Genomic DNA, 15,060 nt, shown 5'->3' with positions numbered 1-15,060 from the left:
CACACACACACACACACACACACACACACACACACACACACACACACGACTAATTAGTGGAGTTAATTATTATTAGAGTGTGAAACACAAGATGAGTACAGGTAATGGTTTGGTATAAAATTATATTCTATAATCTATTGCTTTTCCTAACTTTGCTAATCACTCACACACAGTGGTATAAAGAGCACTTAAAATAGCAAACACCTTTTACAAATGAGTTCAGGTGTGCAGTTTAGTAAGAAAATGTGAATTTTTTTTCTTATTTTCAAATCAAGATTGGCATTTGTTTACATCATGATAACAGAACAAACATTTGATCACTAAAGGCTGAAGTTCAACAATTAAACAAGCAAAAGTAACTAGTACTATGGTCTGGTTGGCAGTTTGACGAATAACCTGATGTCATTACCAGTTATTTACATCATAAATATTATATCCATTATGAATATTTAAAATTATGTCAAATAATAATAAAAATCTAGGAAATGCCCAGTCTAACTTTGAATACACGGCTTTGCTTATCAAAAAATGATAGACTAATTTAGTGAGTATGTGCTGGAAAGTTTGATCCAGGATCTTTACAGTCATCCAAGGGCTCCATGCCCATCAGCCACAAGTGAAGAGTGGAGTTTTGTTTTAGATGTAATTTAAAAGACGTGACTCCTATCAGTCAGCCAAGGGAGATGATCAAATTCCAGAGTTGTAATTATAGGTTGGCAGAGTTTTATTTGTTTTTCCTTTTTATGAACTGCAGCTGGAGAAAATTTGATTTGTGCGCTTAAGCATAAACAAAGGCAGAGAAGACATCTTACATCTCATTTCAAAATACTGCAAATGTCTTAAGACCTCGCGGCCAAACTTAGTCATGCATATTATTTATATACTGCTCCATCTGCAGTGTTGATAATGGCTTCTTTCATCTGTGTACAATGGTGTTCTGAGTGTTGTGAAGGATTTACCTCCAAAGTGTGTCCAGTCAGCTGACTTACTTGGCAAAGGTAATCTGTTAAAGAAGAATTTTTTTTTTTTTGGGGGGGGGGGGAACAAAAACAAAACAGGTCAGTAACATGAGCAGTTTTTGTCATATTGTACTCTTAATCTGCCCTTTTTGCATTCTAAAAAACAAAACAAAGCCATGTAGTCACCGGTAAAAGCAAATGTTAGCACAGGTTAATGGCCTTTGCACACCGGATGCAAATAAAGCGATCTGACCAATCAGACGACTGTATTGGACAGCAAGTGTGCTTTAGCTCAAAAAGTGCACTTGTGCTGAATGTACAATAATACAGAAATGACTCATTTTTTGTGATGAAAGTCAGTGTTAGAGGAAGCATCTGAATGCACCTCCTATCTTTCTAGCAGAACATTCAGTATTTTTGCAAACCAGATCACGCCAGACTCTAAGAGCCTACTCTGTGGGCTCAGTCTTGGGACTTATTTTCTGCTGAAGTGACAAAACACAACAGCTGGCTTGGCTTTGTCCAACAGTATCAAAATCTACCTAGAAGAGTCTAGAATTCACTAAATGTCAAGATATATCAAGGCTGTTTATAAGAGCTATAATTATGCTCCTACAATTTTCCCATACGTTGTCCATATTTCCTCCCCTTACAGGTGACCACATCGCAGTAAAAATGGCATGCTTGTAACTTGTCTTATTTCTCTCTCTGCCTTGATTTTGACATGTGTGTGTGCCAACTTCATTCTCTCCACCTGCCTGTATTAACACAGATAAAATCTAAATATGGCAGTAGCAAGCAACTAAAATTGAATGCAGTCTAAATGATCTGTGCTTAGTCCTGGCTTTGCTGACACCGCTTGTGCTGTTGTATTATTGGCACTGTGGACAAGCCAGCTGTGTGTGTGTGTGTGTGTGTGTGTGTGTGAGAGTGTGTGAGAGAGAGAAAGAAAAGAAGGGGGAGGTGGATTTCGAACAATGTCATGCTTGTTCTAAACTGGGTGTTTTCCTTTGGAACTGTGGTAATAGACTGGAAACAACCCAGAAACACTCTGAACATTGAAAAGCACATCAAAACAGACTCATGAGGTTCTTCAGTGTGATCAAGATGAGTGGCTGACTCACAACAAAGAAGTTAAAGAATGAATACCTAAACCACCGCAACATACATGTGTTACTTCAGTATTTTCATACTGAAAGTTGATATTTAATAACTTAAATTTTCTTTGAAACTCTACCCATATAGCAGAGTTTGTATCACACTCACTAAAGCTAATCAGGAAAGGCACAGAGCTTTTCTGTGCAACTAAAACTACAACTGAAAATACAGTTTCGGTGGATCTAACCTCATGGCATGTGTTTCATGTCATTCAACAATGTTTGAAAAAAAGGTTTCTGCATGCTTTTCAAAAGTTAATTTAAGATGTTTGACAGCAGAACAGTAATAACTTGAGCAATGCACACTGATTATCTATTAAAATTAAATGTCTTCACACATTCTGATTTAGGAATCATCAACTTGAAAATGACACAAATGTTGTGGATTATGCAAAGGAGCCACAAACCCTCTTCTAAATACTTAATAATGTTGTGGGTGTTTCATTACGCCCAACATAACCAACTTGCGGTCCACGTGGCACTGATGATGAGGTAACAGTGGAAATGAAAGAGTCCACTGGCACCCTTTTTTTCTAAACAATTTGAACCTTATATTGGACTCAACTGGATAAAATTTATTTTTTAAGTTTAATTTTTTTCCAAAACATTTAGAAATCACCTAACAATTGGAACCTCGTGTCCTTGCTACTTGCATTTCCCATCTGTCACCTTCTAATTGTCATTTCACCTCTTCTAAACAGCCTGTAACAGAAAACAATGCCGACTACATGTAGTAATGCATGTCTGATATGGTCAAAGTATTAGGACATTTAAAATTTATGATCTCTCACAAGTACTTAAGACTTTTAACATATTTTATGGCTTAAAAATCAATTTAAATACTGGAAAGAGCTGAGCGGATCCTGTAGGAGTTGGAGATAAGAAATACTCAAATACAGGGACTTGACTTTTTACTCAAGGGGCTAATCTGATAGATTACTGGCTGCTGCGTTTGTAATAGCATTGTGAGGAAACTAGATGCAGTTGCTGCCATTACACATGACATTTTTAGAAGAAATATTTTTGGCAAATCAAACCATTTCTGGTCTGACTATAGCACATCAGAGGCTGGGTCATGACCAATTCTAGTCTTTTCATGCACAACAGAACATTTTAAACTATTAAAATACACTGTTGCTAATGTTTCCAAATAAGCTACAATCTATAGAATCTGTAGTGTTCGCAGAAGCTGTAGCAGCTGAGTCTACACAGGATGTGTGCAGGCACAGGATGGAGTGCAGGTCACCTGTGTTTTAGACCACAATCACTGTAGATATGAGTGTTAAAATGATGTAGACTTAAAAGTCTCTCACCTCTTGAGAACTTTGTCGTGGGCGTCACTTCCCTGCTGAACAAGGCGATCCAGCACCTCCAGTGGTGAAGCAGACACTACCCCTTCCTCCTCTCCATCCTCCAACCCCTCTTCCCGCTGCAAAAGTCTCTCCATGGTGACCTTGTGCGCCACCTCTGACGTCTTCTGGTGCACAAAGAGTGAAGCTGCCCTCGGCAAGGCCAGATCAAAAAATGACTCATAGGGAACCGGGGCTGGCGTCTTGCTGCACGGACTCGGGGAGAACATCCCAAACTTAGTCACTTCATCATCCGGGATAGAGGGGCTTTGGTGCAGGTGGTGCTCAATAGGAGTAAAGCATGTGTGAAAGGAGCATGACTGCTCCAGGCCAACAGCTGAATTCCTTCCTTCTCCTGCTCCCGCTCCTCTTTCACTGCCAACAGTGCTGCTACACACGGTGTTCTCCGCTTTATCTGGTGTTGATACGGCATGATGGGTGTCCCGGACGGTGCCTCCAGGCTGGGTGCTGGAGCGGGTCTTGTCTCGTGTCTGACAGCCAGTCAGCGTTTCAGTGGTGTGATAGAAAGGGGAGTCAAAGCCCCTGACACCCGACAGCTCCAGCTTTTCTTCAGTGAGCTTCCATAGCTCCTCTGTGATGGCAGCTGCAGTAGATGGAGACAATGACATTCAGAATATACATGCAGGTTTAAATATTTCTGCAATCACAAAACTAGCGCCCAATTTTTTTTTTGTATTTTTTTTTATTATTTAAGAAGGAATGGATGTTTACATCTAAGCACCTAGCTTTAGAAACACAGCTTGTGCCATTTGGCAGATGCTTCTGTTAAAAGTGGTGTTCGCAGCACTGCAGGTGCATTTATTTTTATTATAAGTGGCTCAAGTGGGATTTAAACCAGTAACTATGCAGAGAAAGCTCAACATACAGGGAAATAAACAGATGTGTTGGCATCCTGGATGTTTAGTTCATGAGCTGAGAATTGTCCAACTTAACTGGGGGAATCTGTTTATCAGAATGTTGATTTGATTAAAAACAGACCATCCTACTGACTCATTGTTCTTATATATGTGTTATCCAATTTTATTAAGGTGTCTGTTCTGAAAAATCAAATTACTTTGCTTTAAAGAATGCAACTAGTTTAAGGGAAAATCTATTGGGCTAGGAAGTACAGTTTCCTTAACTTTCCTTTCATTTCATTTCTTTTTGAGAGGCAGCGTAGGCCATCTCTAGTCGTATGACAACTGGGATAGGCTCTTGTCAAACATGGTTGTGGTAGTGTGATAGCCTGGGGCTGCTTTGCTGCTTCAGGACTTAGACACTGTAATTAATGGAACCATGAATTCTGCTCTCTACTAGAATATCCTGAACGAGAACGTTGGACATCAGTTCGCACCCTGAAGCTCAAGCTGGGGTGTGAAGCTGGATGATGATCCAAAACACACCAGAAAGCCTACCTCTGAATGGCTTTTACAAAAAAAAGGCAGCAAAACAAGGGTTTTGGAGAGGCCTAGTCAAAATCTGGACTTGAATCTGATTAAGGTCATGCCAAAGCATCTCAAACAGGCCTTAAGAGAAAGGTGGGCCTCTCCAGTGATGTGAAACTTACTACAAATGCTCGACTGCAATTCTTACTGCCAGGGTGGCAAAACCACTTTTTACGTTAAACAATTTAAAAACTGAATTTTACTTTTAATTTTTTTTTTATGTCTAATATAAAAATGTAATGAGTTGAAACACTTAAGGGTGACAAATATGAAAAAAAAAACCCAAACAAACCAAGAACTCTGCAGGTGTAATATTAAAGAGAAAAGGAGCAGACTGCTACATTAAGAGCCTCTCAGGATTATCAATACGGCTTTGATGGCTCCAGTGATTGCCAGTAGCAACCACTAAACAGAAAAGCCATATGACATTGAGAATTTTCAAATGTAGGTCTTGTGCCAGAATCACCAGTTCATACTGCTCTTTTTTGATGAATATGTGCCTGTGAATGCTGCTCAGATCCAATGTTTGAATAAAAAATGGCTAGCATGAATTTATTCAACATCTTGCTAGCATTTTGTGTGCATTTATAATTCAATAAGAGGAATGAGAGCAGCAGGTAGTCTGCCTTTAACACCATGTGAATGACTTGGGGAAACTATAGACTTCTTTTTTGTTAACCTCAAAATAAATATTTTTTTAATAGTACTGCAACATTTTCTTGGGTTGACTTTAGTCCTTGTGGCTTGAATTTGCTGACAATGTACATAAATGTGTTTCTGCAAGAAAGAAACTCACCCTCTTCCTTCTCTTTTTCTTTCTCTGTTCTCAGCTGCAGCTCCAACTCCTGTTTCTTCATGAAAACTGAAAGCTCTGTCAGAGTCATGGAGATGTTCTCTGCAGCCCCTGCATCTGATGACGAAAAACATGCCACATGTTTGCATATGGTATCAAAAAATGAAAGGGGAAAAAAAAGAAGAAATACTTTTACCCTAAACTTGAGAAATTAACTATTAAACCTCTATAAATAGTAAAGCAGAAATCAAACACATTTTAGGTCATTTCAAGTAGAAGTGTGCACTTCACTCAGATTACAAATGTTTATGCTGTTGTAAAATATCCAGCATTTTAAAATTAGGCAGAACGGAGTCTTGCCCAGGAGGGGTGGACCATCAGATCAAATTACAGTTGTGAGTTAACTGCTTCATCTGGAGCTCCATCTGAAATGTATTTCAGTCAGACTGGTTTTCTATTGGATCATTCTGGATCTAATCCAAAAAGTGATGGCCTGTGAAGACTACTGTAAAATGAATGATAATAAACCGTATCAATGACAGACATCACGTCTAACCTTTGCTTGTGGCCACTTCTGAACTCTTCTCAGGCTCTTTTACTGGGTCTTGTCTCACCAGTGTGGGCTTTGTGCCTTCCCCATGTCTCCGATCCTGAAAAGTCACACACAGTTAACAGTCTCATTAGAGACAGTTTCAGGACACATCGGTGGTTTGTTCCAGCTCTTCTATCCCAGTGTAATTCTAAAATACATTTTAAATAAAGTTATAATTTTTCCCTCATTAAACATAATTGCTCAAATCATATTGCCTCCTGCTGTTTTCATGTAAGGCACATTGAATTGTTCAACATATTAGTCATATTTTTTTCAGATTCTTAAGTGATTAAAAAAAAAAATGAAAACATCATAGTGTAATGAATAATCACAATCTGCCCACTGCCAATGACCTTTTGTAATTCTATCATGCAAAGTGTTTGGCAGGATTTCTAAAATCTGCATCTTATGGACATTTTCAGGATAGCATTGAGAGAGCATACTTTTCTTGGTGGACTGGACTGTACTGTGTTGGCTGGTAAGGAGATTACAGGAAAGTCATCTGATAAGGTGGGAGGCGGAGAAGACGTGGCTGGGGTGCTGGAGGCAGGCGTTCCTTTTCCTCCTGCTCGGATCAAAAACAATCAGCAGTCACCAGAAAAGACACGACAGGACGTCACGTCAGAAAACGGTACGGTACGTACAGCATGATGTAGCCTGTACCTGATGTGCAGTGGAAGCGGGTGGGAAGATGTGAGGCACTGTGGGAGAGCTCCAAGTTGGGCGACATGCCCCTTGAGGAAGGGGGTGTAGTCATGCCACACAATGAGGAGGGGCTCCACAGAGGGTCTTTCCCACCACAGGAGGAATTTAATTCACAGGAGTTCTGCAAAGAAGAGAGTCATTATTACTGTAATATAATAAAATTTGGGAAACAAACTGGTCTATAGATGATATACTGTTGTAGCTTAGTAAACGAAATTATTAGATCATTCTCTGTCATATATGGTGATTTGGTGCCCTCTTGTTATAAACTATAAAGTGGGGACTAAAACTTCCTGATGCATTTCGTCGCCCACACAGAGAGGGACACAGACCACCTGTGTATCACAATCAGCTTTATGAAAGATTGGCAGTGCTACATTAACTGGGGGCAATTTAAAATTGCACTTCTGGAGGAAGCTTGACTATCCTCATTTTGCAGGACCATTCGCATGCCCATTTGCCTGGATACCTGAGTTGAGCTTCTCAAAAATTACAGGATATTTATTATTCTAGAATTTAAAATACATCTCAATTGGCTGGGGTTTCTTATTCTGTTAATGCATTGTAAGAATTAATTTACTGTCAGATGGTAGCTTGAATGAACTAGAAAACATTGAATAGTGGCTGAATAGTGGAACAGGTGGATGTGGGTGAAGCAAGCCAAGTAAAAAATGGCGGCTCTCACGTGTTTTCCAGATTATTCATCCGTCACAGTCGTGGGAGAGAAAAATTCTCAGACAGACCCCAGGGGGCAGAAAAACACCCAGACCCCTCCTTCATGCAGCTGGTCCGATAATAAAAAGGGAGACAGCATCTCCAAGGCAACAAACCCTTTCCAGCCCTTACGGAGTGGTGGCAGGATAAGCATAGGGGCATGAACCTGACTCTGCCCGCCAGCTGATTTTAGGGACTCAAAAACACTTTTTCTTTGCGTTTTTCAAAAACATGGAGGACAGCTATTGTTCTTTTTGAACTCATTCATAGGGCTTTCTGGACAAACAATTGCCTAACTCTGTCTGACAGGTGCTATATGGGGTGTAAACATGACCCTGTGTACAACAGCCAGCATCAAGCAGAAGCTTAACAACAACGTGCTCTGGCACTACCCTCTGATCATCAGTTACTGACAAACCCTGTGTCCTAAAGCAACAATTATGACAGATTTTGATCGAATTATGGATGATCTTACCTGCCGTCTGGAGGTCTGTGGGCTGCGGTACGAGGATTGTGTCCCTGAGAAGGGGGGCAAGGACAGGGGTGGGGGTAGAGGCTGTCGTGGAGTTGAAAATGGGGTTGAAGAAGTGCTTCCTGTTGTCAAGAAGACAAATGGTATGAACAAGCCACTAATGGATCCAGCCAGCAACTTTCAGTCTGCTCTTAGGACACCACTGTTCCAGTGCTCTTTAAAAGCTGCTCCAAGTAATGCTTCAAAGTAATACTTCAAGTGATAAAATCCCTACTATGTTCTAACCTGAGCTATGGTTCTTGATGCAGATGCAAAAATGCAACATGTCTATTATTATTCTTACTCGTATCAGTATTGTTTCATATGCAAAACTGACCATAGCTACTGTGGAGGTCTGGGTAGGGGCTGGAAGTGCAGTCCTGTGGTCGCAGGTGGATTTGGGGGTAAAAGTTCTCAGGCATGGTGGCATAGCCCTCCTCGCAGGAAGCCTCCTTGGGGTCTAGAGACACTTTGGCACATTCAATGACGATATCATGGATTTCATACTTTTTCCACCTACAGAAAAGCAGAGCAATGTTAGGCAAAGTCCTGCTGGAAATACAGAAAAATAAAATAAATAAAATTTGTCTTACCTGGTGGGGTCAAGCTCATGATCCTTGGTTCCCGTCACCAATTCTGGATGAATGCGAACGTGTTCAAGCATCGGCTGAAGGTTGGACACAAATTTAACATCCATCATCACTTTGCTTCCAACTCTAATGAAGAGCAACAGATCACTGCATCTGAAGTAATGCGCTTACCTTAACTACTTCCTCAAAGGTTTCCATGTTCTCCTTCATGCTGTAATGGGAGCGCAGGTAGGACACAAAATTGCAAGGGTACATGCCATAGAGACGGTGGAAGAGGGAATAGACGCTGGCGTGTAGGTGGATTAGGTAAACCTCTGAAACATGGCCTTAAAGTGGGAAAAAAGGGTTAGAGAGACAAAAACCTAAGCTTGCGCAGTGCCTATAAAAACACCCCTTTACCTCCCACACAACTGGATCAAGACCCTTAAAAATGAACTAGAAAACATTCAAAAAGCCGACAACATATTTTTGAGACATGACAGGAAGTTCCTACCTGGATTTTTCAGGTTCCACGATGCCAAACGGCCAAAGATGTCAAAATACTCCCACAGGTGTTGTTTCCCAGCTTGAGGGATCATGGGCAGCAGAGTGATCAGCACCAGCACTCCAGTGATAAGCACGACTACATCTGTATCTGTCTGCCATGATATCAAGGTGAAAGTATTTAGGTTTAGGGCACACAAAAGACATTACATAGGACAATCAAAAATCTTAGGCTTAGCGTATTAGCATACAATTTGCTGACAAGCTCTAGTAGAGCTAAGGCAGATTGGGGATGGGTATGTTGTAGCTATTAAAAATAATACAAGCCAAAGTACAATACAATAAATATAATACAATTCTTAGCCTATACTCTGTAAGTGATGTTGTGTTTAATGATGTTGTGTCTAATGGTTTTTAATGTAGACATTTAAATACTTGCTAGTAACAGCTCAAAGATGTGTGTATATGAACAAAACCCAGGTAAGTAACTGCTTTGAAAGCAGAAAACTAAACAATCTACTGCTTTGTGTGCTCACTAGAATTAAATCCATTCTAAAAGCTGCTTGGATGAAAAACTTCTGATCTGCATCCATCCACACACGACTCTGTGCCTTTACAAGATTTCTTTGTTCATCGAGTCGTATCTGGGTCGTTACCTTTAGGCATTTGAGCAGTGAGAGGAGCAGAGGGTATCGAGCAATCTTGTGGATCCAGGACGGCTGCTTGCGGACTACATGGCCGAGTAGAGTGAGGGTGGGCAGCCGGCAGGCCTGTTTGGTCATACAGTCATTCATCTTATCTAGAAGGTGCTGTGACAGAAGGACATTAGGGTCAGGGTAGCAAACACAATCAGTACTCAGCACAGGCAGTTAGTCTCCTTTTTAAAGCATGTTGAAACTAATCTGTGACAATATAAGCTGTAACTTTATACAGGACCATAATGACCAATCAATACATAGAGTTTAATGTTTCTAGAAGCAGTGCTTTTTGTTTTGTTGGTTTTCTTTTTTTTCCTACCCTAAAAAGTACCACGTCACAGGTAAGCTACAACAAACAAACTCCACCTCACCTTATCATGTGGCTCTCTGACAGATGACAGGATATGCACAGCCTGGGCGGAGTTGGTTTCTAAATAGTAGTCCACCAGCGTGTTTAGCAGCATGGACCCACGTTCTTCAAGGAAAACAGGAAGGAGATTTTGAATAAATACGCAGTGAGGTAAGTTAAACCAGGTGATAAAGCAAGCATTATTAAAAGAATGAGATGCAATCGGCACAGAATGGCCAAGGTTATCAAAGTTCAGTGGTTTCCCCACACACAGATTTTACTTTTATGGGCTATTGATACCCAAGTACATTCCTATTTATTCTATTTATCCCCTTCGTATATTTTATTTATATTTGTCTCTGTATTTATATATGTGTGTGTGTGTGTGTGTGTGTGTATATATATATATATAATATTCTGTAACTGTAACTTCTGTCGGTGCTGTGCTTTTTGGAAATCGAATTTCCCAGAGGAACCCACCCGAGGGATTAATAAAATTCTATCTTATCTTATTTTATCTGTCTGAAAAGTTGATGCAATTGCTCAAGTAGCAGTATGACTGCTTACCAGCTAGCTTCCTTTCTCCTACTTCCTTACAGCCAGGTTGACTAGGTTATCTTTTTCATGGTCATATAGCCTTCAGCTGCCTCACAAACTCAACCTCCACGTTCCTGGACTACAGCTAGCAATGGAAGTCCATATTCTAGTCTAATGGCCAATTTCTGCTTAAGCTGGTAATCTATGTTGCAAATTACACATTGAGTCGACATAGCCTGCTACGACTACAACTGGTGTTGAAGGTTACATCGCAGGGTTAAGAGGGGTTTCCGGTTATGACCTAAGTTAACCAAGGCTGCAGAGCAGAACAAGGACTACCATTGCTAGGTGCAACTTAAGAGAGTGGATCAGAGTTTGTGAACAGAATGAGAAACTCACTGAAGAAGCACAAGTATGCATATAATTTTTAATTATTTATTCTGTTAAGTTGTAGTGACATCACACGCACAGAGAGAAAGAAAGCTGTGCCCAGAATAAACTGTGCTGACACATAACAAGCCAAGTGCCTACCAGTGCTGAGCTGCTCATTGATAAGGCCTCTGATCTCTTCTAGCTGGTGGAGGTCAGAGGTCTCCAAGAGTGGGAGGAGGTCCCCCACATTTGGCTGCTCCCTGGCCATGGTGGTGGCAGTGCTGGACGTGGAGGCAGCGTCTCTGTCACGGCGTCCGTCCCCACTTGCCTGGAGGACTCCTGGGACCCACCCACCAATACAGTCTCCAGGCACCTCTACAATGCACCAAGATCAAATCAAAAACATTTCCAAGAATGTGTTTAAGCTCTGATCCAGGATTACTGCTTGCGTGACAATATCAACGGTGTAATGGGAAGCAGGGTTTGCAGTAAAGAGAATTCTCTTAAATGGGGAGAGAAAAAAAAAAGTTCACCCTAAATGAGTGGACTTCTCTTTTGTGATACCCACAAGAGCTCTGATTTGACTAACATAATGGCCTTGTCATCGTATCCTATCAGGTGAGGGAGGTGTGAATGACAGACAACGCAGCCATATTTCCATGTAATTTCAAGTTATAAGCAATGAATACAACGTCTCTGCTGTAAAGACACGCAGTGGTCCTTAAGTCTCTCAATCATCCCGCAGATCAGGCCAAATAAGGCCTTTAAGAGGGCCACATAAAGCAAAATCAATTATTTTTCTGTTATTTCTGATCGTTTGCGAAACATAATTGTGTTCGTGTTGAGTTTGTGAAGCCAAATTAACATGTTATCAAAAAGTGCAACACCAGAAGGCATAGAGGAATCCTCTATTAGAGCTAGTCAGTCTAAAATTCCTCTAAGCAGGAAAAACCCTGACTTCACGATGCCTGCTTAGTACCCAATAAACTGGTGAGGATGGTGGAACATTCACCAGCCTTTCCTTCTGAAGTTCTAACTGGATGCTATTGTGTCAATGTTTTCACACAATGGCAGCCAGTTAGAAAGAAGATGGCTTAAAGGGACGGTGTCCCTAAAGGAATAAAACCGTGGTTACAGTTGACGAGGTGCTCAGAGCTTGTGCAAACTGTGACGTCAACATAGACCAGTAACCATTTATACTCAAGCCTGAGGCACACTGGACTCCTTACAGTCTTCTCCTAAACAACTAAAGAATCACCACGTCAGTGCTCACAAAAGAAAAAAAGAAAAAGAAAAAGAAAAGAAGAAACAGAGAAATTGTTGAGGTTTTCTACAGAATGCCCATGTGTTCTAACCTGGAAGCTCAGGCCATGCCAGAGTTCACCCCCAGGTTTAACACCACTTTTGAGGAGCCACCATTTTTAAGGGTCAAAGGCAAGAATATACTGCCAGTTCATGAGGATGAAGTAGTGGTAGCACCAAAGCCAGTATAAGATAAATAAGGACCACTCTGGGCTATGCATCATGGGTACAAGAATAAAAGTATGGAGTCAGTATAAGAGATCCCTATTATATAAAATATCTGAAGAGATTAATAAGGTTGAATTAACAGTGTGATAACATTTTGAAAACTTGCATTTACTATAGTTTCAGAGCAATAATTTGGTAATAGTTTGAAAACGGCAAAAAGTGACACACAAACAAACCAAACAGTTGATGATAAGATGTGGCTCAAAGAAATGACAGAGTTAATGTTATTTTTCAATTATATTAAACAAACAGACTGTTTTCCTCTGCAGACATTTTAACTTTGTCACCACAGAGAATGCAGAGTTTTTACCATTAATCAAACGTCCAAGGGAGTCGTGACAATTTGACAATGGAGCCAATTCATAATGTTACTTAAACCCATGCTTTTTCCTACAGTGACAAGGCAAAAATCTGGAACAAGCCTATACATTTTGTTTTTTGAAGTAAGAAAATTAAATCTTTTCCTCAGGGAAGCACAAGCTCAGCAGGCTAGAACCGATTTTCCATCAAAGTCCTGAACCACACGCAGCTTTATTGACACAAACACACATAAACCACCTCACTTGTCAAACATACTGCGGGACAAAAAAAAAAAAAAAAAAAAAGGTCAGAGAACGGACTTGGAGCGGATTAAGCAGTGTCGATGGATCCAACTATGTGACCCGCTGCTAATCTGACCTCAAGAAGACAAGAGAATCCTTTCAAATCCTGCCTGTTTACTATCTGAGCTTTAAGTGAGAAGTTGTTTAATTTATATTGAGTATACACAAGTATGTGCTTTGAAAAAACAAAACAAAAAAACTTAAATACAACGGGACCTAATGTGTTTACCATTTCAGGGGATAAGTCTGTTTATGTTGTCTGTAATGCGTTTAGGCTAGACGCTGAGTCAGCTGTTCGAAGTAAAGGAGGCCAAGGAATCCTCGCAAATCTCCATCTGAGAAACGGGCATTAATAATACTGATAGACAGGCCATTAGCATCAGGGTGTCTGCACCCAGCAGCTTCTTCCCCAAAAGGAATAATGAATCAGCACCAGAGATCTCATTTAAGCTCTTAAACCACAACCCCTAACAAGTTAGAAAATGATGAGACTCTTGTTTGTTTTTGGTAGCTCACAGGGTGTAAACTATCAGTGCAAAAATATTGAAGCTTTCAACATGGAGTCACATGCTATGAAAACCAAGATAACAGGAGCTTATCCGGAGAAAATAAATGAATCGATATCCAGTGTATTTCCACTAAAGTCATGTGTCACTTCCCCTCTGGATGGAAACGTGACAATATTAGTCGCTCCAGGATGCTCCCATTCAAAACAAATTTTAAAAAAAAACCCAAAAATGCACGATTAACATTTGCACATGTTCCCGTTTGTTCACTCACAGGACAAGTCACAGCCCAGTTTTCTTCTTTTTTTTCTAAATCAATTAACTGCTGAGTCACGGGGGTTGAGAATTGGGGTGTGGAAATGAAGTCTTGCAGGGACAGGTCAGTGGTGTAAACAAGAGTTAGCCTCAGTGTGATCTCAGGCAGCTTGGGAATGCTCAGGAGCACACAAAGAAGCTTTATGCAGCCCGAGCGCTTCCATGTACACTCTGAAAATTACATTTGGCCGAGCGCGAGCTGTTAGCAGTAGCCTTCTATTCTCCTGCGTGAATATTTAAAAGAAGAAGGACATTTGCCTTCTTTATGATGTGGCTATATGCTCCGTTTGAATAAGTTTTTAATCAGACACAGTTTGCAGAAGTTTACTGGACTGAGCAAAGATACAACTAACTTTCTATTCCTGAGCTATCTAATGGGTGGAAAATAATGAAAAATGCTCCAACAAGTCTTCCCAGAGCTAAAATTGCTTCTTTTGTTTAACAAACAAACCATCCCACACCATATTAAATCTTACATGAACTTTTAAATCGGTGTACATCTATTCTTATCATTTTCTTACCATCTGTTTTTTTTTTTTTAAATATAAATCATCCAAAAAAAAAAAAAAAAAAAAAAAACCAGCAAAAATGTCTGTCACAATTTACAAGAGTCTGAAGTTAAATGAGAAAACAGTATTATGGTTAATACAATGATTAATTACTATAAATGTAATCAATTGTTTTGGACTAATTGATTAAATAATGGTAGATAAAATAGAAAAGCAGCAGGTCACCACATGCAAATATGAAACTGAATGAACTGAAAAGACTCCACATTTAAAGTATTTATATGAAACACACGTGTGTGTGTGTGTGTGTGTGTGTGTGTGTGTGTGTGTGTGTGTGTGTGTGT

General features: G+C 40.2%; 1 protein-coding gene across 1 annotated transcript in view; it reads right to left on the bottom strand.

Moving 5' to 3' along the window:
- tsc1b (TSC complex subunit 1b) overlaps window positions 1–15,060 on the bottom strand; it is a gene marked incomplete in the record, with an annotated part of 24,267 nt that overhangs the window by 6,965 nt on the left and 2,242 nt on the right. The window contains 14 exon segments of the mRNA XM_014339761.2: window positions 960–1,003; window positions 3,430–4,069; window positions 5,707–5,820; window positions 6,260–6,353; window positions 6,739–6,860; window positions 6,959–7,121; window positions 8,190–8,308; window positions 8,563–8,741; window positions 8,819–8,892; window positions 8,987–9,141; window positions 9,309–9,453; window positions 9,955–10,107; window positions 10,368–10,471; window positions 11,414–11,629. Of these exon segments, the coding sequence (XP_014195247.1) occupies window positions 960–1,003; window positions 3,430–4,069; window positions 5,707–5,820; window positions 6,260–6,353; window positions 6,739–6,860; window positions 6,959–7,121; window positions 8,190–8,308; window positions 8,563–8,741; window positions 8,819–8,892; window positions 8,987–9,141; window positions 9,309–9,453; window positions 9,955–10,107; window positions 10,368–10,471; window positions 11,414–11,522 (2,215 nt within the window).

The sequence above is a fragment of the Haplochromis burtoni genome, unplaced genomic scaffold (assembly GCF_018398535.1).
Source record: "Haplochromis burtoni strain Fernald_Lab_line unplaced genomic scaffold, NCSU_Asbu1 Contig_298, whole genome shotgun sequence".
NCBI lineage: Eukaryota > Metazoa > Chordata > Actinopteri > Cichliformes > Cichlidae > Haplochromis > Haplochromis burtoni.
The sequence above is the reverse complement of the archived record's forward strand: the minus strand, read 5'-3'. Positions and strand labels throughout refer to the sequence as shown.